We start from the raw sequence: 25,725 nt of genomic DNA, 5'->3' as shown, positions 1-25,725 counted from the left end.
GCCTTTAATAGCATGCCTGTACTTGTTAATTAGATTGCTACATTGTTGCAAACTGAATGGTTTTTATGCTTGATACATTGAACCTTGGGCGTACAACAGAGAGAGACTGAATCTCATACAGTACATGAACAGTGGGCGGAACGTCCTATATACACCGCAAAATGAAGTTTTCATTTGAAAAGCATTGAAAGTAAAAATTAAAAAAGTGCCGCTTTTTTGTTTTTTTTCCTAGGCATAGCCACTTGACAATCTTTGCTTCGAGTGTCTAGTACTTTTATTGGTAGTCACGATGAAACGAATGGACGCAATTAGACCCCCTTTGGCGAGAGGGGTACCCTTATTTTGTTATAAATTTTTCGGAATGCGTAGCAACGTAATGAAAACGGGCTTAAAGACAAGTTAGCGTTTTATCACGTTTTAACGTAAAACAGAAAAGGTGTCTTTATCCCTTTTTACATTTAAAAGCGAGGCCAAATGAAAAGCGTTGGACGCGTTTTGCCACGGATTAGGCTCAGTTCATTACCTTGGATAGAACGCGCATATTTACACACTTAAAGAGGAGATTACTAAGAATCGCGTACTTATGAAAAGGAAAAATACAAAACTACATACCGCTTTTTTGTTTTGTTTTCCCTAAGCATAGACTCTCGAAAATCTTTGTTTCGAGTGTCTAGTACTTAAAGTAATATATCGGCAGTTAAGATGAAACGAATGAACGAAATTAGCCCCCCCCCCCCCTGTTTGGTGAGAGGGTACCCTCGTTTTGTTATAACCTTTTTCGGAATGAGTATCCATGCAATGAAAACGGGCTCAAAGACTAATCATCTTTCGATAACGTTTCAATGGATACATGAAAAGGTATCCTTATCCAATTTTACATTTAAATGTGAGGGTAAAAGAAAACCCTTAGACGCGTTTTGCCACGAATTCGCCCTGACCATTAACGTTTATTTATGGGCAAGGGCGAGAGGAAAGCCAAAAGTTAACGTTAATTGTGGCTTTCCTCTCGCTCGCACCCATAAATAAATGTTAACGGTCAGAATGGAGTCTGTTATTTCCATTATATTATCAACGAACCCAAGAAAACCGTCAAATTTTAAGAAAATTTCCCCCACGAAAGACAGCGGGGCCCCAGAACTTGTCCGTGAGCACGACGCACTCTCACGCGCGTTGTAAAAATATTGCAAATCCGGAGACTTTGGGGGAAAAGTGTCTAAACTGGCCTACAAGAGCTCCATTATATTTTGTGATTGTTTTTATCTCTGTGCAAATCATAATTTACGTTTTAGCTCTAAAGTTACCATGTTTACAATATTATTCATATTCAAGACATGTAAATAATGTATTTGTGGTCAGTCACGTGGTTCAGCTCGACCAATTAAACAATGACTATATACTTAGTATTCCGCTGCGATCTTGCTTTGAGTATTAGATAGTGTATACAGAGATTCAAGAATAGCCGATCTTGAGGTTTATTATGGTACCTAGCTTCTATAACGGAACTTTAAATTTGCAGCCAATACATCGGTTTGAATACGGTATCTTAATTTATACTCACGCGATTACGCTATGATTGCTCAGAAGCAAGAGCTTCAGCCATGCATGATGTCTGAAATCGACAAAGTATGACCAAAATGTGTGTCTTTATTCTGCGTCGCCACTCTGATGTACGGCAAGTGATCATGCTCGAAAGCACTTTGGACCTTAGACCACATAGGAAATATATACGGTATAATTCTGACTTGCTATTTATTTATGTCTGAAAATGTTTTGACGAGTAATCGTACCAAAAGTCCATGAAACCATTCAAATTATAACTTAGGGACCGTTCAGTTTTTACGGCCTGGGGTGGGGGGCGGCAAAATCTTGTCGCCGGTTTTCAAAAAAATATAGACCCCCCTGCATTTTTGGTGAAAAAAGATGACCCCCCTTTGTCAGACGAAAAATTTGATGACCCCCCCCCCCCCCCCCGGCTGAAAAATAACCAAAACCTATATGTCAAATTTACGGTTTGGATTTGAACTCCGGTACGCGGCGCACTTTATCCATGTAGCAGAGATGTCAGTGCACAAACTTCTAAGCCACATCCATGCAAATGTCTGTTAATTAGGACAACTGTAAGGCAATTTTTAACTTCATTTCCATAGACAACTTATGTCCATCACACTGTTATGCAAATTCCCCTTTTTGTCTCAGTGCTACCATTCAGGGTCGCGAGCATGTAAATGGTTTTTCAAAGATGAGATAGGCACTTAACCAGATACTACTGTAATATGAGTTGGCCGCCGAGGGCAGCCCGCTGCTTATTGTAGTGGGTTGGCAAAGTCCGGACCTGCAGGTAAAGAGGGTTATGGGCCACACGTCGATCATGGCCATTGCATGAATTAAACCTAATGGAGAGGGGCACCAAAGGCGTCTGCCCGTTAAGAGGGTCATGGGCCATTACATAAAGTCAATTTATTGTAGTGGGCCGCCAAAGGCGGCCCGCCGGTAAAGAGGGTCGATCTTGGCCACGGCATACAGTGAATTTATTGTAGGTATTATGTTTTTGAAAATGTGGTGACCCCCCTTTCCTACCAGTGAAAAAGCGATGACCCCCCCCCCTTTGCGGATTCGAAAATTACGATGACCCCCCCCCCTGGATTTTGCCGCCCCCCCCGGCCGTAAAAACTGAACGGTCCCTTAGCTGACGTGAAAATGCTAAATGTCTCACATTACTACTGTTTGATTGTATCTTAGTACTTTCATCAACTCTGCCCGAGTCCTTCCTATTATCACTAATTGGCAAAGTTCATTAAATATATGCAATTCCCAAGTGCTAAACGTCTTTCACTATACTGTTACACTATTATGTCATCAGCATACACAGCAAAATTCATGTATTTTGGTAAAGGCCTTCCAGTCTGATGTTCCTATTTGGTCATTGAGTATGCAAATTGGTGATCAAAGAATGCTTAACTACTCTCATTAATGTTATATCATGGTATCTTCAATGTACCTAGCAAAAATTACAGGCATAAAATAAATATTGCAGGCATCAAATAAAAATTAGAGCTACGGAAAACAACTACAGGCATGTAAAAAATTTACAGACATAAATTACAGGCATGAAAAAAATTAAAGGTATGCAATAAAAATTACTCCAGTGAAATCATTACAGTAATCCACCGTATGAAACAACTCTGAAGTCGAACTGGCATAATTTACACAACCTGCCACTAGGGCTGGCTGCCAGCTAAAAATGAACGTGCTGGAATGTCACATAAATAACTTTACTGATTATATTTTGACTCGACAATATTATGTCGTATTTGCCTTTGACTGTCACTATGAGTCTAATAAATTATCATCAATTACTTTAGATCATATCAGAGAATCGTTTTGAGTGACTGAGTCCAAGGTGGAACTATATATTTAGTCAATACCCTAGAGCTAGTCAATATGTGCGTACTGTTCCAATTAATTACTCTGTCACCCATTATATGGAAAGGGGCTCCACATGATCAGTCAAAACCAATAGGTATTGATCAGTCTGGCAACTTACACTCACATTTGGTTTCATGTCTCAGCTTGAAAATACTGCAAGCTATTGTGTGCAGACAGTAGGCATAAAGTCCAAAACATTCAGTACTAGAAGAGAGAGCAACTGCAATCTAGATCTCTATGTTCTTACTAGTCTAAACATGCAAGGTTCTCTTGGCACAATAAAGTGGATGTGCGAATGTTTTTGTCAGACTTAGTTTTGGGTCACTTTTTGTTAAATGTTGAACTATTATGATACTTCAAAATCAGCTGCATTTTTTTTCGAGTTCTGCCTTCTACCGACAGTATTTCAACTCCCCCATTATTGTATTTTCAAATCCCCCTAAAATGCCCGCTCCCCTACAGAGGTATCTTTCAATGTAAAAAGGACGTCGTGGACTCCGGTCCGAAAGTATCTTTGCCGCCCGGCGACCACGTCAAGTGAGTATGAGAGAACGGTTTGAATGTAGGGGCTAGGCTGTAAACAGGTAAAGGTAAACACACCCAGCGTGCACTGCGATGAAGGTGGGATTTCCTTGTTGACGTCATAGCCACACAGTTGGTCGTTTGACGCAGTGACAATGTAAAATAACAGTTTCCGGGACTGACAATTGATCAAGTTACCTCGCCAAGAACAAAAGCTGCATCGACTGATTGAGGTCTATTAGCAGATTGTTTCGTGATCATGAATGCCAAGTTACTACACGATAATGAGGACAGCCCGACCAGAGATGGTGACCTAGACATAGAGACTGGTAAGCTACATAATGTCATTATATAAGGATCATGTCGATCCCGTGATCAGAGACTTACTGAATGAAAACTACAGGAAGATAGTGATCAGAGATTCAATGGCCTGGAGGCCTTCAGTTATCGATGATCATTAATCTAAAACCTATTGGGAAGGGAAAGAGGAAGCAAAGACAATGTGGCAATCGATGACCCTTCACCTACTCTTGAATTTGATATATAAGGCCATAAAGACCTACACAGTATTCCATAATGGTAAGCGAGCGACAATCAGTTACTGCCAGGGTGGGAAAAATTTAGGGGTCATTCAAAAATTCAAAATCGGTGACAAAGCTCCTTAAATTCTTTAGAATTGAAAGCGGGGACAACTCATATGTCTTTCATGCACAACAGTGTCGAGTAAAACATTAGTGGCGAAATGACCTCTATTGCAATTAATCCAGAACATTCTTAGTGGTGTACAATTGTTGTGAGTTTTACATCGAATTGAATAAATCGATATTTATATTTGGGAACTAGCAGCATTTATTGAAAACGTCCTGATATATTTTCACTTCTGTTCCTGCTTAAACTCTGAATTACTAGTTTAGGTCTGCATAATATTTTTTTCAAGAAATTTTATCATTAATGTAGCAGTAGCATTATTACGGTGCAAATGCACTTTAAATGTGAGGCAGAATTTATCCAGGCTTCAAAACGAATTCTTTCGACTTCCAGTTTGAAATGACAGGTCTCTAAACACAAACTTTGCTGCGGTCTAAGGTTCTTTCGGCATGAGATGGCTAGTAAGTATTAAAAGAAAATAAATTGCATGTTTTAGCTTTTTAACCATCCTATCTAAAGGTGTAATAGTCTGCCTTCCGTATAAGGTAAATTGAATATTTTACTCTTTTTTTCCTTTTTTTATTCGAATGACTTTGCAGCTAATTCGGTCCATAGGAATGCGACGCAGGAAGAGGTTGCCATAACACTTGACAATACGCCCGGTGAAGGTAGCATTCAAGATGCTGTAGCCAGTGGGCCAAAAACCACTGTTTTCTTCTCATACAGTAACAAAGACAGAGACTGGGTAGAAGATGCTATAAATAAGTTGGAATCTGGTGGTAAAATAACATGTCTGTACGATGACAGAGATTTCATCGCAGGTGTCCCTATTGTAGATAACATTCTCTCCTGCATAATGAAGGCTGATCGAACTGTCCTTGTGCTGTCACCAGACTTTGTAAACAGCCCGTGGTGTAGGTACGAAGTACAGCTTACTTTAAGCGAACATCTGGCGAGAGAGCGGAAGGTGGTCATTCCAGTACTTCTGCGGGATAACGTCATTCCTGACTTTGTCTCCCATTTGACGTACCTTGACGTCCAGGACGCACGATTCTGGGAGAAATTCATGGACTTGTTGTTATCAGGTAACCATGTTAAAAATGCTGCAATGTAAACTGAAATATACCAATACCTTATACTAAACACCTGTTGCCTGGTCATGAGGGCTATAGCGCCCGTCTATTACCCCGAGGGCCCGTGCGTTACCAGAAACACATCGCTATTTCCCGAGGCCGTTGGCCGAGGGTAACAAACGGCCACGGGGGTACAAACGGGCGCTACAACCCGAATAAAGACCAGGCTATAGGTGTTTTATAACACACCAAACGCTCATGTTGTATTATACTATAGTTTTTAAAGAGGCACTCCCACTTGGTAACATTTTTAAAACACATTTTTTTAATGCCAACGGTCGATATTTGACGTGGCGACTCCGCGCGGTTCGCTAGATATCGATAAAAACATGTCATTTCCCGAGCTTATTTTTCACATCCCGAAGTTTTACGATCGTTTCTGGTTATGACCCGAAATCCCCCGAAAGTGTGTTGTTGTGCTGATTGACGATATTCTAAGGAGTCCAAAAACGTTCGAATGACGCAATTAATTTACCTCCTTCTGCGATGACTTTATATACATCATTATCAATGCCTTTACCTCTGGTAATTCTTTTTTAAAACTTCTCCTTAGTTTTGGTCGTTTTCATTATTCTCAATCAGTTGTATTGAATTTTTAGACAATACCACATAGATATCAGTTTTTACGTGTAAAATATTAGTTGCCTCTGATGACTACATTTTGTCGTCTGCCACACAGTTACGCGTGGTTCGATACATAGCAGCCGCCGCGTGTGGTATGCGCGCATACCACGCGGCGGCCACCGTGCATACTATGTATCAACCGCACCTATCTGTGCTAGTCACCTATGTGAATTCTGGTGGAATCAGCAAACTTTGTTTTTCGGGTTTTTTTGCCGAGTCAGTAGGACTCGGCTTTCTCCCATGGGACATGACCGATCACCGACGAGAGTGGTACTGCTGTGGCGTACAGCAGCGTCAGCGTAGACTCGTACTCCATAGCTTAGTTGACAATGGCCCCAGTGCCGAACGTTCTATGTTCGGAAGCTGAATTCAAGTGGGCCACCGGAATTCAAACTTTAACTTTTTTGAGGGCATGTTTTTTATCGATATCTCGCGATCCGCGCGCAGTCGCCATGTCAAATATCGACCATTGGCATTAAAAAATGTGTTTTAAAAATGTTACCAAGTGGGAGTGCCTCTTTAATGTGCTTTAATATTTTGCACCTCAGCAATCCATCATAAGTTTACTTGGTGATATTCCCATAGCGGTTCAAGTTACGGAAGTACATAGTACCACTTTCTTCCAAAAATAGTCAAAGCATAACTAGCAACTCCTTGATTGCACTTAAATCTTTTTCGTCGATAAGCTGTTACTACGCTGTTCTAATGGATAAACTATGTTTCAGAGAGAGGCTCGTCGCTAATCCCGGGCGCACATCACATTCTAGTCATCCGCCATTGTTTCAAAGCTTCAGACGACACTACGGTCACGTGACCGGGCACTTTTCCAAATTTGTTCAAAACTATTTCTCTAGGGAAACATTTTTTTCAAAAAAAAACCTCCGACGTCACTTGTTTGGACTAGACTTAGCTATTTTCTCGTCAAGTGATGTATTCCGGCGAATCGCGACACGGAATGAGAATGTGGAATGTTATAATATAAGGTTATTCACAAAATACCGGGATTTATGTCCGAGTACATCGTGCAGCGGAGGTATTGTCCGAGACGCGCAGCTTAGCATACGATAGGATGTACGAGGACATAAATTCCGGTATTTTGTGACACCCTTTTAGTCCAACTTTACCTGAAAAAAGTCGAAATTTAGGCGTTTTTAGATGCTTCTCGCGCACTGCACTGAGCGACCGCGAGTAGACTGCAGACTAGGAACGCGTTCAGCGAGTCCGCTAAGCGCACAGTACGAAATTTCAACCTGCGCTGCGCAGTGCGCGTGGTAGAAATTTTACGTCAGCAGCAAAATTTCACTCAAATTCACCGGTTTTGGACTGACCATGATGACTTTGTGAAGTGCTGAATGTTAAGAAGTATATATTGTTGTAAAAAATGTAAAATATTCTCTTCATTTTCCTCGTGTTGACGTAAAGTTCAGTTGTCTTGAGGCCAAAGATCAAATAGCGTCCAATAACACCTAAAGTTATTGTACTCTGCGTCAAAGTTATTGGACTCTGCGTCCTCTGATACCGAAACATACTGTACGATGAAACTCAGTAGGTTACAGACGTAGGTGTATAATAATAGTGTTTACTGTTACTGAGACGAGTTGTAAGTTCTCCAGCATGTCCCGGTAGGTGTATACTGTGTGGCACAGAAAAACATTAAAACTTTCGGGGTCAGAGGTCAGTGATTGAGCTAGTTACATATGTGTAATATTATCACATGTGCAAGCCAAGCTTGTTGTCTCTTGACAAAAATAGTTAATTCATCCTCTAGTCGTTTTAAGTCGTGACAGCCCATATCTATGTCATCGTTTGGTGCGTGGGAACTTTTCAGACCTTCGATGTGCTCGTCAATCTAAACAGACAATATCAGTTAAAACTTATCAGGTTTTAACAAAATACACCCACTCCGCAAATTTTGAGTTCTTGTGCTTTAGTTTCGTTGCCATTGGCGATTTCCATTCCTATGCAGTGCACCGTTACCATGCCTCACCATAGCCCCCAAAATCGTCATGACATCGATATTTTTATAAACTTCGACAAAAATAATTCCAACAGTGAAAAAACGAAGTTGTAACGCCCGTACATTCCAGAATATTACGTATATGCCAATAACAACTAACATGTGGCTGGTCGTGTTATAATTGGTTCAAGCGTTGCTATGAGTGTCTGGCGCGGCTGGCCGGAACGACATTATTACAGTGTTCGCGCGATTGAGATTCAGTTCATTGTTGTTTTTTGAAAATAAAGTGTCTTTGTCCGAGAAGTCTTTCTAAGCCGATGCCGTCTTTTGCATCGTGTACAAGGTCGCAAGAGATGCGTGTAGTCATAGTAGTTTCCGATATTTTTCCCTTGAACGTACGTGCATCATTTATGTACCTCGCGCGCTCACGCGACCCGACGATACAAAATAATTGACAACTTGCCCACAGTATATTGATATTATTCCGAAAGTAATTCAAATGCTTAAACACGGAATCGCTAATAAAACAACGTTGATTTCGCGAAAGATAATGAATTCTTGGCTTGTGCATGTGATAAGTATATTATTCCCTGATATTGTCTTTGCTCAGCTCAGAAAATATTCGTAACGTTATGACAGTGTCACCACTAGTCGAATTAACGGACATTTTCCATCGCTGAACAAAGAAACATGTACATGCTTAAAAAATAAATAAGTGCCTCCTCCCGCTTCAGCTTCTTCGTATTAGATTTTAACTTGATTGACCTTTGTCAAATTAAGCACTGATTAAACAATGAGATATTGTTTGTTCTATCATAAGTATAGTCTTAAAGTTCCTTAGGTACTTGCGAAAGTTATCAGAAACATGCACTAGTATGGTTTTCATTATCCCATACTACAAGGAATGTGATTATATATATATAATATATATATATATAATATATATATATATATATATATATATATATATATATATTATATATCAGATATATCAGATATATCAGATATATATATATATATATATATATATATATATATATATATATATATATATATATATATATATATATATATATTATATATACATACATACCCAGGCCGACTGAACTATATACGGACTGGTTGCCATAATTAGCCGGTCCGGTTCCGGTGAAGCCTTCCACGTTTTCGACGTTAAGGTAGACGCTTAACGCTAGATGTAGTATATCCATGCGCGCACTGCTATTTTGACTTTCGTTAAAATCTGTTTGATGTTGGTCGATAATGGTAAAATTGTTTGAGAATGCCCCGCATGTAACTAAATGTCATATAGCATTGGCTGTGAAGAGGCATGTTATAAAATAAATTATTATTGCCTGAATACATGGGTTTATGTGCCCTCGCAGCAGGAGAAAATTTGCCTTTCTTGCGTCGGGCAAATGGTCACCTGCTTTTGGGCACATAAACCATAACTAACTGTTGGCAAGTTGTCCCGTTATTTTTCTTCGTTCATTCTTTATTAGATTGTCCCACGTCTCCCGACGGCGTTCTTTGTTCGCAGCGATTTTACACAACACGGGAAGAAGGTAATTATCATCTCTCATTATTCACAAATTCAAAGACCATACATTAATTGCCAGATATGACAATGTCTCTTTCCCTGTCTCTATTCTCTCTCTGTCTCTCTCTATGTCTGTCTGCCTCTCTCTCTCTCTCTCTCTCTCTCTCTCTCTCTCTCTCTCTCTTTCTCTCTCTCTCTCTCTCTCAGTATATCGCTTGCTCACTTGCTAGAGAAAAACCGAAAATAACGTTAGTTGGACCATATACAACAAGAAAAAGGAAAAATGCATCAAAGGAGAATCGCACAATTTACCCAAACTCAGTCCTTGATCTTGGACCAGGTCCATATCTAACTTACTAACACTTTATGTAACTCCCTTACATATCTCTAGACCAGTTTAACGGAAAGGTGTTGTTAGTGTCACAGTCGCCAAGACCATGTCGCTGGAGTGAACGTGATGTGGATGATTTGTTCGAAAAATTAAATACGAAAGGAATTCAGGTGACGTAAAATGCTCCCATTCTATTTACCAGCTATCAATTTGTTCTGTCCTTTCTGGCCTCGAGTAACCTCTCGAAGATAATGGTACTGTTACTCAGTTAGAACAGGTGCAGCTAACGGAGCCTTTTATCGAAAAAGCTATTCCGGGAGCAATTTTGAGGACAGGGGACATTTTAATTTGCTTGGACAGGGAACATATTATTTGCTGGCAGGGAGCAGATTTTAGTTTTTTGTCGGGCAGGGCAGATATCGGTTCGATTGACCTGAGGACCGGGATTGGGGAAAAAAGGAGAAGTTACTTGTAAAACGGGGACAGGGAAGTTCAGCCTATTTATAAAATTAAATATGGAGAAAATCGACAGGTTTTTTCATCAAAAGGCAGGGGAGCTTTATGTCTACAGGGGAATGATAAACTTTTAAGGGGCAAGTTTTTTTCGCCACAGGGCATGGGAGCTTAAAATACTCAATGGGGAGGGGAAACAGGCAAAAATATGTGGGGAGTGGGTAAAAATGAATTTTAGTTCTGGAGGGTAAGTTGAAAATTTTTTCGTTGGAGGGCAAATTATGAACAGCTAATTAATTACCCTGTGGACTTAAAATTAGTCGGTTCACATAACTTGTCCTGCACAATATATTTTATCATAATAAGGACTCCTTTGAAAGTGCATTGTTCGTTGGCCGCTCCTGTTAGAAGCCATATACAGAACGTTCAGTATTATCTTCGTAAGGATTGAATCAAAAGAAAAGGAGTAGTATTTTTACTTTACTATTTTTCACTGTATTACTGTATCCGCAGAGTGATCAGCATTTTTAACGATTCTTGTGACATAGGGTCTTGTAATCATGTACTCTGATCCGCAACAACCACACGATAATAAGTTAGTACAAATGCTGTCTGGCTATCATACTAAGAGGGAGATTTAACTAAATAAGCCATTGTTTTTCATATGGGCGGACTGCCTTCTTTCTAAAATATTTCATACAAGTCTTAGTAAAAGACTTCTACTCAAAACACTGTGGTTTCGAAAATTTCGTAAAGATGAAGTAAGTCTCGAGATGTGTTGATACATCATTTGCATATTAAGGTCTAATGCACTTCGGGGGACAGTCGGATTCTCAACGTTTTACAATTCTTGTCAGAGCTACAACTTGTTGGGCCTCATTTTAAAGCTCTTGGAGTAAGGAACATTTTCATTGGAAATTTTATTTTCCCATTATAGAATTAACATAGGGATGGCAGCCATTTTGAATTTCAAATATCGGACTGTTAAGTAATTTGTTTCTTCTAGTATCAAACTTTGAATTTGTGGCCCCTGATTTTTTTTTCGTGATTTGTTAAGACAACTGTTAGAGGCTTCTTTGAGAAAAATTTAAGTCTTTCACTTTGAAGGCCCATACTAACTTGAATTTCTGAAATTCGACCCTCATAAAAAACAAATGGGAAAGGGATGTCTTGGGCTGTTCATCCATAACCTTTGCGTATCATCAATAATAATCCAAGAATTACTCGATTGGTGAAGTAATGTGTTCTTGTAGAAAGGAAGGTGTGGTCCATTTTTGTACTGGTTACCTAATGAGAATGTAAGAGGAAACTCCAGAAAACAATAATAGTTTAGCCTTGTCTCTAATAAAAAACCCAAAATCTCTTGGACCTTCATAACGATGAAAACGGGATACAAATATATAGATTACTTGATATTTACTCACAGATAATGAAACTTTTCTCTTGCAAATCTAAAATCATGTCTTTCTTCTTCCGCAAACAGGTTGAGCATGAGGCGAGGCAGAAAGTAAAGAAAGCTATGCGAGAAACTGGATATATTCGATGTCTCTGTGGGAGTGTCTGTTGTTATTCTATAATTACTAAGACGTGCTTGTGTACCTTATTTCTGCCAGTATCGATCATTTTCCTTGTGTCAATTGTAGAAGCAGGAAAGGCTATCACTCCTGACGAAAAGTTTGAATACGGCATATATGTATTTATTGCTATTATTTTTGCCATTCTCCCCTGGATGATATGGATCGGATGTTCTATTCAGGTAAATAAGATACATTTTTTATTGTTATTTCACATTCATTTTTTGCGATTACTTCGATTCGAATGCAATATTCACAAATTTGAACACCTTACTATTGTCAGAAACTAACGATTACTGTTACTATCCGCTTTTCTCTGTCTGTCTCTGTCTATATGTCCAAAATTTCTCCTTCCCTTCCTTTCCTCATCTCTCTCTCTCTCTCTCTCTCTCTCTCTCTCTCTCTCTCTCTCTCTCTCTCTCCCTGACGACACCTAGTTCTGTGCGATGGAAGCTTCGGTAGTGCGTGCGATCAATTCCGTACTCATGGATAACAATGTATTGTTCGGCATTAACAAGAGCATATGCTCGGGTTGTCACGAGGTATCATTCATTTCATTTTATTTACCTTGTTGGAGGAAATGATTTTATTTGCAAAGTGTTTTGAAGATTTGTAGACAGGCATGTCAGTTTTTTGAATATTCATCAGGAAAATCGAGGCATCTTAGACAATGAAAAGAGTTTAGGATGTTCAGTAACACCAAGTGATTGATAAGGGCCAATACATATTACAAGCCTTCCCCGGGAAATAATATAATTGTAATGTTTTGACAATATTTGGTAGCAAACGTGACTCATAATGCATCAAATGTTTCCTTACAAATAAATGAAGTCTCATTCAGTAAACGAACCCAATTTTCAGAAATTCACAAAGTTACTATATGAGATCCTTTTTTCGATTTCCATGAAAATTTGACGTAACATGACACCAAGGTATACATGTACAATATTATGATACGCCCGTATATGTCACATATTCTAACCTTTTTCGTTCGGGATCTAACCTCCAGACTATAAATATTTCTTGATTCAGTAAATTTCATCGTGGGAAGGAGCTTGTCCAAGACAATTTATTAACAATACCCATTAATAATTTAGGAGGCGCTCTTCTGACCTTTGTTTAATTTATTGAACAATTCTTTATAAAGGTTGGGATTTAACCGCACGCATTTTAACTGCTGATATGTAGTCGCCTGGTGAATGGGAGCTGAGCATTTTAAGTTCTAGAATTTACAGAATTTCCTACTAAAGGTGGATACTTCAGCTGTTGGCATATATGTCCCTGAGGCTATCTGAAGCCAAGTTCAGCTATGTATTCATTCCTTTGATTTAGTTTCTGCGTGATGTGCAATGATTGATGTGTATGTGCTAGTGTAAATTTCATGGGGCTATAGTGAAGGTATCGTGGAGAGAAACAATTGCAAAAACATAGCTGGGTGAACCCTTTTTTACACAAGGGTGGAGACTCAGCATGACGGCACGGTTTAGACTGCCCAGCTTCATCGGGTGAATCGAGGTGCTGTACGCTGTGAGTTCGAATTCGATCAACGATTTACTTAATTAGGACGCTCATTGGAAGTGAGGTGCACAGCATTGTAAACGAGCAGTTTGAAGGTCGGGAGAGTTGCGTCTTACGGCCTGTGAAGTTGTCTAAAAGGCAGTATGTACGAGATAGAGGGGACAGGAAGGCCAAAAGATGATATCTTTTGAAATTATAATTATTCGTTTGAAGACTTTATGCTATCCCTGAAAAAAAGCGAATCAATTTGAAAGCGCGAAAAAAATTAATAACACATGAAGGAAACTGTTTCAAATGTGAAATGATAAACAGTATTTTTTCTTGACATTTCAGTTTGTCTTCGTTTTCTTCAACTCAAGGAGGTGTTTGGTAAGTACACTAGAGTTATATGCTACATTTTAGGCCAAAAGATAACAATCACGTTATCGAAAGCACTTTAGTAACTCCTAAAAATGGGATTGAGTCGTTGCAGGTGTGCTTAAAATTCGAGAAAATGAGCTGTTTTCAACTTCGCCAAAGAAAATTACATGAACCCGTCCCATGAACCCGTCCCATGTTTAAAGCATTTTGACACGCCGGTGTAAAGAGTTGTGCACTCGAAAATGTCCGTTAAGACTAAACAAACATGTTATTATAGTCAGTAATATCCGACTGGTAACTTAATACTGAAAGCTCTAATGTCCCTTCTAGAACATTAATTTAAACCGACGATGGCTGTACGTTTTGATTACTTTTTGCCCAGGAAAGTGAAGATATTTCCCCCTTTCACTCTATCGAAAAATACAGCCTTGGAAACTTAATCTAATCAGTATATGTATAAAATATTTTGCCTTGAGCAGTTGCTAAGTTTTTACAATTATGTATCATGTGTATGCATGTATATAATCTGATCATTTTATGTGTTGATTATTTTAAGGCCTGTGTTGAAGAACTTTTGAGGAGCCGAGCCATAAAGTCACGGAACACGGTATGTATTGACTAATCACTTCACTGTCGGCAAACAGAGAGCACTGATACCTGATAGTCCGGATATTTTAATTGTTTAACATAAAGTTATCGCTCCAAATATCCGGCGTTTTTGGGCAAGGAATTATGAATAAATCACTCTAAATATTTCAATTACGAAATATCAATTTGTTTCTATCCCCTGTGTTAGCGCGAAAGACTTTGAACCAATGTCATCCCTATATACATGTACATTCATATATATATATAATATAATATATATATATATATATATATATATATATATATATATATATATATATTATATAATCCCATGGTATTTTACTTTGTTTGACATCGCCGTATACTATTGTTTTGTGCGGAGTTGCACAACCTCGAACTGAAGGCGCAATGCTGTGCGGCTCCGCGAATAACACGAGTATACGATGACGTCAAACAGAGAAAAATTCCATGGAATTATATATTTATCACATGAACAGTCTTCTTATTTTTCTTTGATGTGGATGGATCAAAATTATTGTAACAAATTGCATGGTTTTTATCGCGATTTTGTGTTTTTCCTTACGCGGATTACTTTCATTTATTGAGTAAAGCGGCCCGTCACCCAGGAGATGTGCGAATGTTTACAGGCATACTTTCATTCATAAATCCGATTAAGCTGAACTTTTGATACATGAAATGGTATCTCTACCAATCAGACATACCGCTTCGGTCACGTGCACATGTCAATCATTGTCTCGCGCTGGACCGATGCCAAGAGGCAAGTCGACCATCGGCGGACATAGCTTTCACCGCGCTAGCGACGGAAAACCATAGTATTTTGAGTTATTTAGAATATTTACAATTATATTTATGAAACTAATGCAACGACACGATCGAAACAGTAGTTATCATTCTTAGAGATGCTGTGGATTTTAAAATATCACAAGTTTACGACCTTGGCGAGCCCGAAAGTTTCAGATCGATGACACACAGAGTGTATAGCTGTAGTGGGCACTGCCGTCACCGGTCTTCGCCGGTGGCCATCTCGGTCGTCAATTTTTCGTCTTACGGACTTTGATGTTTGCTGTGACACATATATCGCCCGTAGGTACATCCCAATTTTGTTACTTGACGGGAACTCTGTTCTGTTGTGAGTGTTGTCCGAGTCAACTTTCGAAATACATCGGATTCTACGGCGCTGCACTGTAGGTCGACAGCTTATGTTTTCACTATTAGCCTTACGCTGCAGGTTTGATTCCGATCGAGAAACGACGGAATAATTTGGGTGATGAAGAAAATTTATCGTTGTTCGTAAAATGACTTTATGCTTGTGCCTTCTATGTCGCTTTCCCGAAGATTATACGGTACTCATTTATTAAGTTGAACTTTCGTTGAGGTGTATATTTCGGGTTTATCGCCAACCTCGATCGCCAGGTACGACGTCGCTTGGCGATCGCCAGGTACGACGACGTCCACTTTGAGCCTTACGACTTGAGCCGTGACGTTACTGAGCCATTATAACGATCGACGGTATCCTCATTCGATTCTTGGGAATAGCTAAAGCTTTAGCGACTCGAAATGTCGTTGGACATGCCTTCTATATTTCCATATCTTGATTTATCGGGTCACCTTTTTGTCAAAATGTCATGAGAGCACGGCATCGATCACGACAAATCGGTCTGTCTGGCAACGTGCATGTACGAACGGTACCATTGCAGAAAAAAAGTTCCGGTTGATGACGTACAACAGCGGTAATATGGATTTCTTATCTGTGCTGGTGTACGTCACACAGGTGGAGATACGGGCCAGTTCATGTGATATATATATATATATATATATATATATATATATATATATATATATATATATATATATATATATATATATATATATATATATACATACATCTAAGGATATATAGGTAATATAATATTATATATTATATATATATGTAATATATTACATATTATATATTATGATAATATGTAATATATTACATATTATATATATGTAGTATATTACATATATAATATGTAATATATATATATATATATATATATATATATATATATATATATATATATATATATATATATATATTTATATATAATCCCATGGTATTTTTCTCTGTTTGACGTCATCGTATACGAGTGTTTTTCGCGGAGCCGTACAACTTCGAGCCGAAGGCGAGAAGTTGTGTGGCTCCGCGAAAAACACGAGTATACGATGACGTCAAACAGAGAAAAATACCATGGGATTATATATTTATCACATGAACAGTCTTCTTATTTCTCTTTTGACGTAGATGGGATCAAAATTATCGTAACAAACTGCATGAATTTCGTCGCGATTTGTGTTTTACTCACGCGGATTACTTTCATTTAAAGAGTAAAGCGGTCCGTAACCCAGGAGATACTTTCATTCATAAATCCCATCAAGCTGAAATTGGATACATCGAATGGTATCTCCACCAACCAAACGTACGGATTCGGTCACGTGAACGTGTCAATCATTGTGTCGCGCTGTACCTATGCCAAGTCAAGTCGGCTATCGTGCTAGCGACGGATAACCAAGTTTTCAGAGTTTTTTAGAATATTTACAAATGGATTTATGAAGTAAATGCAACGACACGATCGAAACAGTAATTCTCATTCTCTGAGAGATTCCGTGGCTTTCCAAAATATCACACAAGTTTACGACCGTGGCGAGCGCGAAAGGTTCCGTTCGATGACACACAGAGTGTACCTCATTGCATGTTTATGCCGACAACGCTGCCGTCACCGGTCTCTGCCATGCCGGTGTCAACTCGTTAATCCCGATCTCGGTCGTCAATGTTTTCGTCTTAAGGACTTTGATGTTTGCAGTGACATATATCTCACCCGTAGATACATCCTAATTTTACTTGACCGAAACTCTGTTTTGAGTGTTGTCTGAGTCAACTTTCGAAGTGCATCGGATTCCACAGCGCTGCACTGCACAGCTCAACAGCCGATGTTTTCGCTACAGCCTTACGCTGCTACAGGTTTAATTCCGAGCGAGAATTTACGGAATTTTTTGTATGATGAAGGAAATTTATCGTTGTTAGTCGAATGACTTTATGTTTGTGCCTCCTATGTGGCTTTCCCGAAGATTATACTGTACTCATTTATTCAGTTGAACTTCCGTTGAGGTGTAGATTTCAGGTTAATCGCCAACCGGGATCGCCAGGTACGACGTCCACATTTAGCCCTACGACGCGTCTCGACTGGCGCTGCGACGTTATTAAGCAAAGCCATTAAAATAAAACGATCAGCGGTATCCTCATTCGATTCTCGGGAACAGCTATAGTTTTAGCGACTCGAAATTTCGCTGGACATGCCTTCTATGTTTCCATGTATGGATTTATCGGGTCACCTTTTTGTAAAAATGTCATGGGAGCACAGCATTGATCACGTCAAATCGGTCTATGTTCACGTGGCGAGCCGCATATATGAACGGTACCATGCAAGAAAAAAGTTCCGGTTGATGACGTGCAACAGGGGTAATTCGGATTTCTTATCTGTCCTGTACTACGTCACACAGGTGGGAATTGGGGCCAGTTCATGTGATATATATATATATATATATATATATATATATATATATATATATATATATATATATATATATATATATATATATATATATATTATATATATATATATATATATATATATATAATAATGTTTATTGCGCAACAACACACTTAAGAAGTGTGCAAGGCAAAAATACCTGTACAGTTAAACGAAGTGTGGTAAGGCAAAAGTACCTTTACAGTTCAACGATACAAGGATTAACAAACACTGGTTGTATATTATATATATATATATATATATATATATATATATATATATTATTATATATTATATATATATATATATATATATATATATATATATATATATACTTAACAAACTACTACTATTTATTATTTTAAAAATTTATTTCTTTGACAAGCTAGACAAGTACTCGATCTCGACGTAATGTCAACTCAGGTTTGGAAGAATTGGAGAGTCTGACTGGCGACATTGATCAGCAGAGCGCCTTTAATGTACGTATATTAGCTTTACTTTGTCTGCATTATCTCTCTATTACTAATATGTAAATGAAAGAATTTAATGGTATGCTTTGTGTCAATTTTGTCATCTTCATCCGCTGATAGTTTTTCCCATATTATCCAATTAACAGGTGTTTGTTTCGCTACTTTGTAGCAAGACTCGCTTTCAAGAAAGACCTCGTTCGCTTCGCTGATGCAATTTAATATACCAGATGTGAACTGAATGTGCTTACGTGGTTTCATTACATAGTAGTACGCTTCAGAGAACAACCAGATATCTGTCAGATCATTATATGTTGCAGGTTCATCAACTTTGGCACAGTACTTTCGGAGTTAAATCACTTTTTTACAAAAACTTAATTTAATATGCAAATGAGCTGTTAACTTTATACTGCTCAATGCTTCATTGGACAATTAGATATCTATCAGATCAACATCTGTACCATGTTTCATCAAATTTTATGCTGTATTTTTGGAGTAATATCATTAATTACAAAGTTCATTAAATATGCAAATGTACCCTGAATTAATTTACTTTAAACTACTGAATACTTCACTACAAAAATCAGATATCTGTCGGATTAGTATGTGCAGCAGATTTCATCAAATTCGGTGCAGCCATTTCGAAGTTATATGACAAATGACAAAGCGTCATTAAATATGCAAATGAGCTATTTATTACGTTCACATTTGCTCAGTGCTTCATGTGACAATTAGATATTTATCGGATCAGTATTTGTTGCAGGTATCATCAAATTTGGTGTAGGAATTTTAGAGTTATTTTACTAATTATAAAAACTGCATTAAATATGCAAATGAGCAGATATTTTACATGACACTCACAGTATCATCATAATGTCCTAAGATTGTCATCTGTGAAAAGTTTCTTGAAATTTTGTGCAGTATTTCTTGATATATGTCGACACTGTCATTACTGTCTCCATAGGACACCATTATATAAAAAAACTCATTAATATGCAAGCCACATAAACCAAAATCTAATTAGCATACGGTACCTGTGTAAAAAATCTGACTTGAATCTTTTCAGGCGTTTTTGAGTTATCGTGTAAACAGACAGACAGACAGACAAACAGACAGACAGACAGACAGACAGACAGACACTAACACACACGGATAGACAGACAGACAGAGACAGACAGACATTGCTATGACATAAGCTCACGTGTGTGAACACGTGAGCTACAAATGCACCGCTTGCGGTAGGAACTGACATATCGAGTCACCCAGTCATCTCCGCTGTCAATACTTTTCAATTGAGGCAGATCAACAATAAGTGCACGAGATCGCATTCCTAGTTAGCGATAAAAGTATTCACAAGCAATTGTCAAACGGTGTGAAATCATGATTTATTTACAGAAAGAAGCAAGGCGTTACATGGCAGAAACAGCTGGCTCATACGCCGTCAATCAGTGCAACAACCGCATAGGATTTTCAATAAGAGGTCAAAGACATGCACCGCACGGAGCGTGTCTGTGCCAGATGGTTGAAAAACGATTGAGCTAAACAGAAGTTTTTTGTTTGTTTTGTTTTTAATTTTTTTATTGGCTTTCAGAAAAAGAAAGACAAAACAAAAAATAACAACAACAGAAAAGAAAAACCAAACAAAGAAAAAACAAAAAGCAGGACAGTGCTTCGGTTTAAAATCTCAAAATTCTATTGGCAAAATAGACTTAATTTTGACCATTTTGAATCCGTGTCATCTTTATCAAAGAAACTTAATTTATGTTTTAAACCACGGACATTCATAGAAATGATCTCTAACTTATCAGACATGAGGGTCAGGAAAACAGACGAAACAAAGCACTAGCCCTCGGGAAGAGCGGGAGAACAAAGGAAAACAAGGAGAAAAAATGCGAAAAAAGAGGGAAAAAAAACAAAAAAACAAAAAAGGAAAACAAAAAAGCGAAAAGGCAACGCAACAAAGACGCTAACGACCGAGCCGTACTCATTTTGTCAAGGAACCCACAAAAATTGACATAAAAGAGGCTCCGTCCTGAAACTTGGTTTTGCTTGTCTACCAAAAATTTTACGCACTTCAAAGTTTTGTTGCCAAGTATTTCTGCCAAAAATAGACGCACTTCAAAATTATGTAACCACTGCCAGTTGAAAATTACCATTTCAATATTACTGCTCATTGACATATTCTGAACAAAAAAGAAACATTAGCACATTTACATTTTTGAATTTTCAAATGCTTTGAGAGGCACAAAAACATTAGCGGACAAAGACTTCAAGAAAGGTTTCGGGATTTAGACAATATAAAGATATAAACATGGAGGGAAAAAAAATGAAAAGACCGCTTACATGGCTTAAATAATGATGTTTTGACGGGGCCGGTACTGGCACCCGTCAATATAAAGCTTTCCATTTCTAAAGGAAATCTTCTTTTCTCTTTTCTGGCAGCATCCATGACTGGCTTCAGTTGTTTTCTTCTTTCTAAGTCTTCTCTAGGAAGGTCATTGGTTATAAAAATGCCTGTCCCTTCCAAAACGGTTCTTGCTCTTCTGAGAATGTCAAACTTCTGCGGCCTATTGTGTAGTCTTACAATGATCTGTCTTGGTCTTCTATTTCCTTTAAAACCAGTTCTGTGAGCGTTCTCGATTTCATTCATCGAAACATCAAAATGTGAAGACAGGATTTCTCGTGTAATGGTCATAGTATCTTCGTTTTGTTTCTCTTCTACTCCGCCAATGCGCACGTTGAAACTCCTTGAATGTCTCTCATGTCGAGTATTATCTTCTTTCAGATCTTTCAGCTCATATCGTGCATTCTCAACATCAACTTTCAAGTTTACCAGCTGCTTTCTCAGGCCTTCAATTTCATTTTTCAAATCGGCGACTTCGTCTCCCGTGTATTCAAGTGCTTTCTCAAAGTCCTTTTGCGTTGATTCAACGACTTCAAGTCTTTTCAAAGTTTGGACTATGATTTCGTTATTTTCTTTCATGTCGCTTTGTATCTTTGTGACCGCTGAGTACATAAATTTACGGAATTCAGAGTCATCATCCACTATACGCTTATCTTCTGGTGCAACACAGAAACCTTCAAAATCAGTTATGCGTTTCGGTGAACCAGGTGTGGCCTGTTCGTTCATTGACGTACCGGTTTTTGCTGAGTTTTCGTTTTCCTACCTCCTGACTGCATTCTTCTGTACTCTTTAGCCTCTTTCGTGGTTAATTGAAGTCGTTTTGTTGGTAATGTCTTTGTTTTCGGGCAGAAAAGTGAAGATTTTGACGGCGATGACGGAGCCTCCCAAAAACACGTCTTCACTGTAGCGCCACCATTGTTCTCCAGATTGAGCTAAACAGAAGTTTGATTTATCACACAGTACTCGCATCGATTTGTAAAACTGTTGAAAAATACAGCGAGGACATGTTCAAAGACAATTCCTCTGACACAAGGATTGTACACCAGTTAAGCTATTATTGGGCTGACTTCATAATAAACATGTTTGTAAATGTCATTGTCGAATTACGATCGATTTAATTTATATTAGATAAACAGGTGTATGTTTCACTCTTATCAGACACAATGTGGTAAAAAACCTGTTAGATAATTGATCAAACCATTGCAACGAAATTATCAGGCTGAGGGTAAATCTGGCTTCGACCATACAGACAAAGCACCTGATATGAAATTGATCGATCACTTATGTCATTATATACATATATTCCAAATCCAAACAATAGAAATATTTTAGCTGGTCACGTACTTAATGATGAAACAAATGCCAGTTATTTTCCTATATTTGTGTGATTTGGATCACATTGTGGTACCAGTTTGATTTCCAATAGATGCATATCGTAAAAGTGTTTTTTCCTAGCAATCACATCGGAACTGGGGAACCAAAATCATTATATTTTAATATGTATAACGCATTCATACGAATGTTCGAAGGCCTTACTGTGTGACGAGAGTAGATGTTCTGAGAGAGAGAGAGAGAGAGAGAGAGAGAGAGAGAGAGAGAGAGAGAGAGAGAGAGAGAGAGAGAGAGAGAGAGAGAGAGAGAGAGAGAGAGAGAGAGAATTATTATTTTAGCGGACCCAAAATTACACGAAATAGCATTGAATCTACCAACTTCTGTTGAAAGAGTAATTTTAAAATAACAAGATATCGCTCAAGAAAGAGCATGCTAATTTTTTTAAATAGATGTAAAATTATTCAAAGATTATGTTTTAGTACGGGATATTGCATTTAATCAAGATGATGATGTTTCAATCGCAAATCGAATTCGCAGGTTCATCAATTGGGCTTTTTACATTAAGTGTTTACCCATTGTTAGGATGTAGAAAATGTATTTATTCGAAAATTATTGCCTATTTTCATACAATCTGAAATCAGTCGAGTATTTCATCAATATTTGTTAATATCATCAATAAATTCATTATACAATTACTATATCTCTTCATCATAATTATTTGAACAAAGTCCTAATTAGCAGTTATTTGCATATATTGCAAACGAATTTTTAAAATATTAGTTAAAACAGGCGACAGGATGGGTACGAAAAAATATTTTTTATTAAGAACTCATTTGGAATTGTTATTGTCTCATTGGTCAGACGTTTATGCAAAATTTTCGTTCTCAACCTGTAATAAGTTTTATTACATGCCTCGTATATCTAACGTAGCGCACTCCATCATGGCGTCATAAAGAAGTCAGTAGTACCTTGTTGATGACACAGCGGGAAGCATAGAAATCATTTGACGGACAATGGCCCGGAACTTTTTTCAAAAATCGACGACTTCGATATCATGCTTTACATTGGGAATCCGGTTTTTACAAAATTATACTGGCAAAAACGGAAACCGCAATTCACTCGATCTTAAATCGGCGACTCTGTAATATGTCAAAGGTTAAAGGTGTCCTTTCTGACTTCAAGGCTGGATTTCGTAAAGAACTAAGCAAGGTAGACAATATTTTTGTACATTATGCAATCATTCAGAAATATCTCAGTTTCATATATTTTAAACTTTTTATTGACGATTTCTCAAAGGCATTTGATAGAGTAAACCAATCTCACATACTGTACAAATTGGAATGCCTCGGGGTGAATGGGACCATGTCTCGTATTTTTGACTTCTCAATGTATAGCAGTGTAAAAGTCTAAGTCAGATCTAGAAATGTTACGTCAGAATATTTTAATTGTCCGTCTGGTGTTAGACAAGGGTGCATATTAAGCCAAATACTGTTTTCTTTTTATATTGAAACAACTACACATTGAATTAACTACAAACTTTTACAGCAAAATGGGAAGTTGAACTGAATAAGTGGATTCTTAATTTAGCTATCAAGACACTTCTACCTTGTTATGTTGGGAAATTTTTGAATAAGTTGCATCTTAAATCAGCCATCCCTGGACTCTAGCTTAATTGTTAATGCGATGTTTAAGAAAATGGGACAATACAACTTAACAAATACACCACCTTTTCTGCCTGCTTTACGCTGACGACATCGTAAATTTTGCAGACTCTTTTATTAATTTGAAGGCATTCATTGACGCCTTCCTAATTCTGTATAATGGCGCATGTCAATTAACTTTGAAAAACCAAGATAGTCATTATCTGTAAGGGGGCATTAAGCGGTTTATGAAAATTCAACAATTTCAAAATCGAAGTTATTTCTTACTACAAATTTTAGGCTTTGTTTTGTCATATCGTAACGTTTTATCTATAGAAGTTTCATCTTTGGCAGGACAGTTAATAAATCACTAAAGCATTTCTCTGGTGCAAGCTGTAGAATTGGACAGTATAAATTCAAGTGTTATTTTAAAACTGTCGATTTGTATATTACGCCAACTTTGTGTTATGGGTAAGAAATATGAGGACTGCAATCTTATGACGTATTTGAAAAAAGTCAAAGAAAGTGGTCCAAAAGAGCCAGTGGTTGGAGAGTGCGGGCGGGTTTCCATTTTTGTTTGAAACGTAAAAAGTATTAATTGCTGGAGAAAACGGTTTCGTCAGGAATGCATTACGCAATATAACCTTGATTTACTTGGGAGACATACTAGATATTCTCAAAGTTTTAATTACTTGGTGATGTTTCACTTTCAAATCTGTTTTACAGCTTTATTGATTTGTATGAAGTGGTTGCCAGTTATGCTGTTGAAATTATTTTTATGGGGAATTACTATACTCCTAAAATGTGAAATCAATCGATTATTTCATTGCTTATTAATGAATCATCAATAAATTGATTACACAGCTGTACCCGTGTCTCTTTGTAGTACTATTTCTCACGTGAACTTGTTCACAGTCCTTTGCACTTATTTCGTGCAAATTTACAAGTTGAGACAGGCAACAACATTAGCACGTGAAGACAAAAACAAGATATTAGCAATTCATATGAATGGGGTTGTTTATTGTTGATCAGGCTTGAATGCAAAGTTTTCATTCTCTATAGGCACTGATAAAAAGTATGATTTTTATAACATCGTAGATTTTAGGCAAATCTATGTAAGATGACCATACTGTCTTTCATAAAATCATCAACTAGATACATCTTGCATTCTGGTAATCTGGTTTATCACAAAGAAAATTTGTTTAGCCAATGTTTGAACTAGCGTGTCAGTACTTGTTCAAAAACACTGTAGTAAAGAAAAATAGGCGTCGATGAATGTGTTAATAAACACTGCAAGATGCCTTTCTGACGACGCAGGAATCAACCAATTGTAATTGTTGTAACCAATTGAAAGGTACAGTAACATGTCAGAATAGTTTAGTAGTTTAGCATCACGTCGTTTGCCGCGTGCTTTGTATTCAGAGTATTCATGTAACCAGACCGGAAACATAAACTTGAAGACTGATAATGACATACATGCACATACATACACACACATACACATAGATACATAGGGCCTACACACACATACATATACATACATACATACACACATACATACATACATACATACATACATACATACCTACCTACCTACCTACCTACCTACCTACCTACC

General features: G+C 37.8%; 1 protein-coding gene across 3 annotated transcripts; it reads left to right on the top strand.

Annotated features, from left to right (window-relative positions):
• Positions 1 to 4,057: 4,057 nt before the first annotated feature.
• On the top strand, positions 4,058 to 24,976 carry LOC139114387 (uncharacterized). Of its 3 annotated transcripts, XM_070676100.1 has the most exons (11): positions 4,058 to 4,277; positions 5,196 to 5,681; positions 9,813 to 9,875; positions 10,242 to 10,351; positions 12,118 to 12,390; positions 12,646 to 12,750; positions 14,060 to 14,095; positions 14,643 to 14,693; positions 18,654 to 18,743; positions 20,127 to 20,283; positions 22,082 to 24,976. In XM_070676100.1, the coding sequence occupies exons 1-10, from the start codon at positions 4,208 to 4,210 to the stop codon at positions 20,271 to 20,273; spliced, it is 1,431 nt and encodes a 476-aa protein (XP_070532201.1). In that variant the 5' UTR covers positions 4,058 to 4,207; the 3' UTR covers positions 20,274 to 20,283; positions 22,082 to 24,976. The 3 variants fall into 3 exon arrangements, with proteins under 3 accessions (XP_070532201.1, XP_070532202.1, XP_070532203.1); XM_070676101.1 differs by lacking the exon at positions 12,646 to 12,750; XM_070676102.1 differs by lacking the exons at positions 18,654 to 18,743; positions 20,127 to 20,283; positions 22,082 to 24,976 and having other exon boundaries at positions 14,643 to 14,906.
• Positions 24,977 to 25,725: the final 749 nt, after the last annotated feature.

Source organism: Ptychodera flava, chromosome 16, assembly GCF_041260155.1.
Source record: "Ptychodera flava strain L36383 chromosome 16, AS_Pfla_20210202, whole genome shotgun sequence".
NCBI classification, from domain to species: Eukaryota; Metazoa; Hemichordata; class Enteropneusta; family Ptychoderidae; genus Ptychodera; species Ptychodera flava.
Note: the sequence above shows the minus strand (reverse complement) of the source record. Positions and strands in the feature narration are given on the sequence as shown.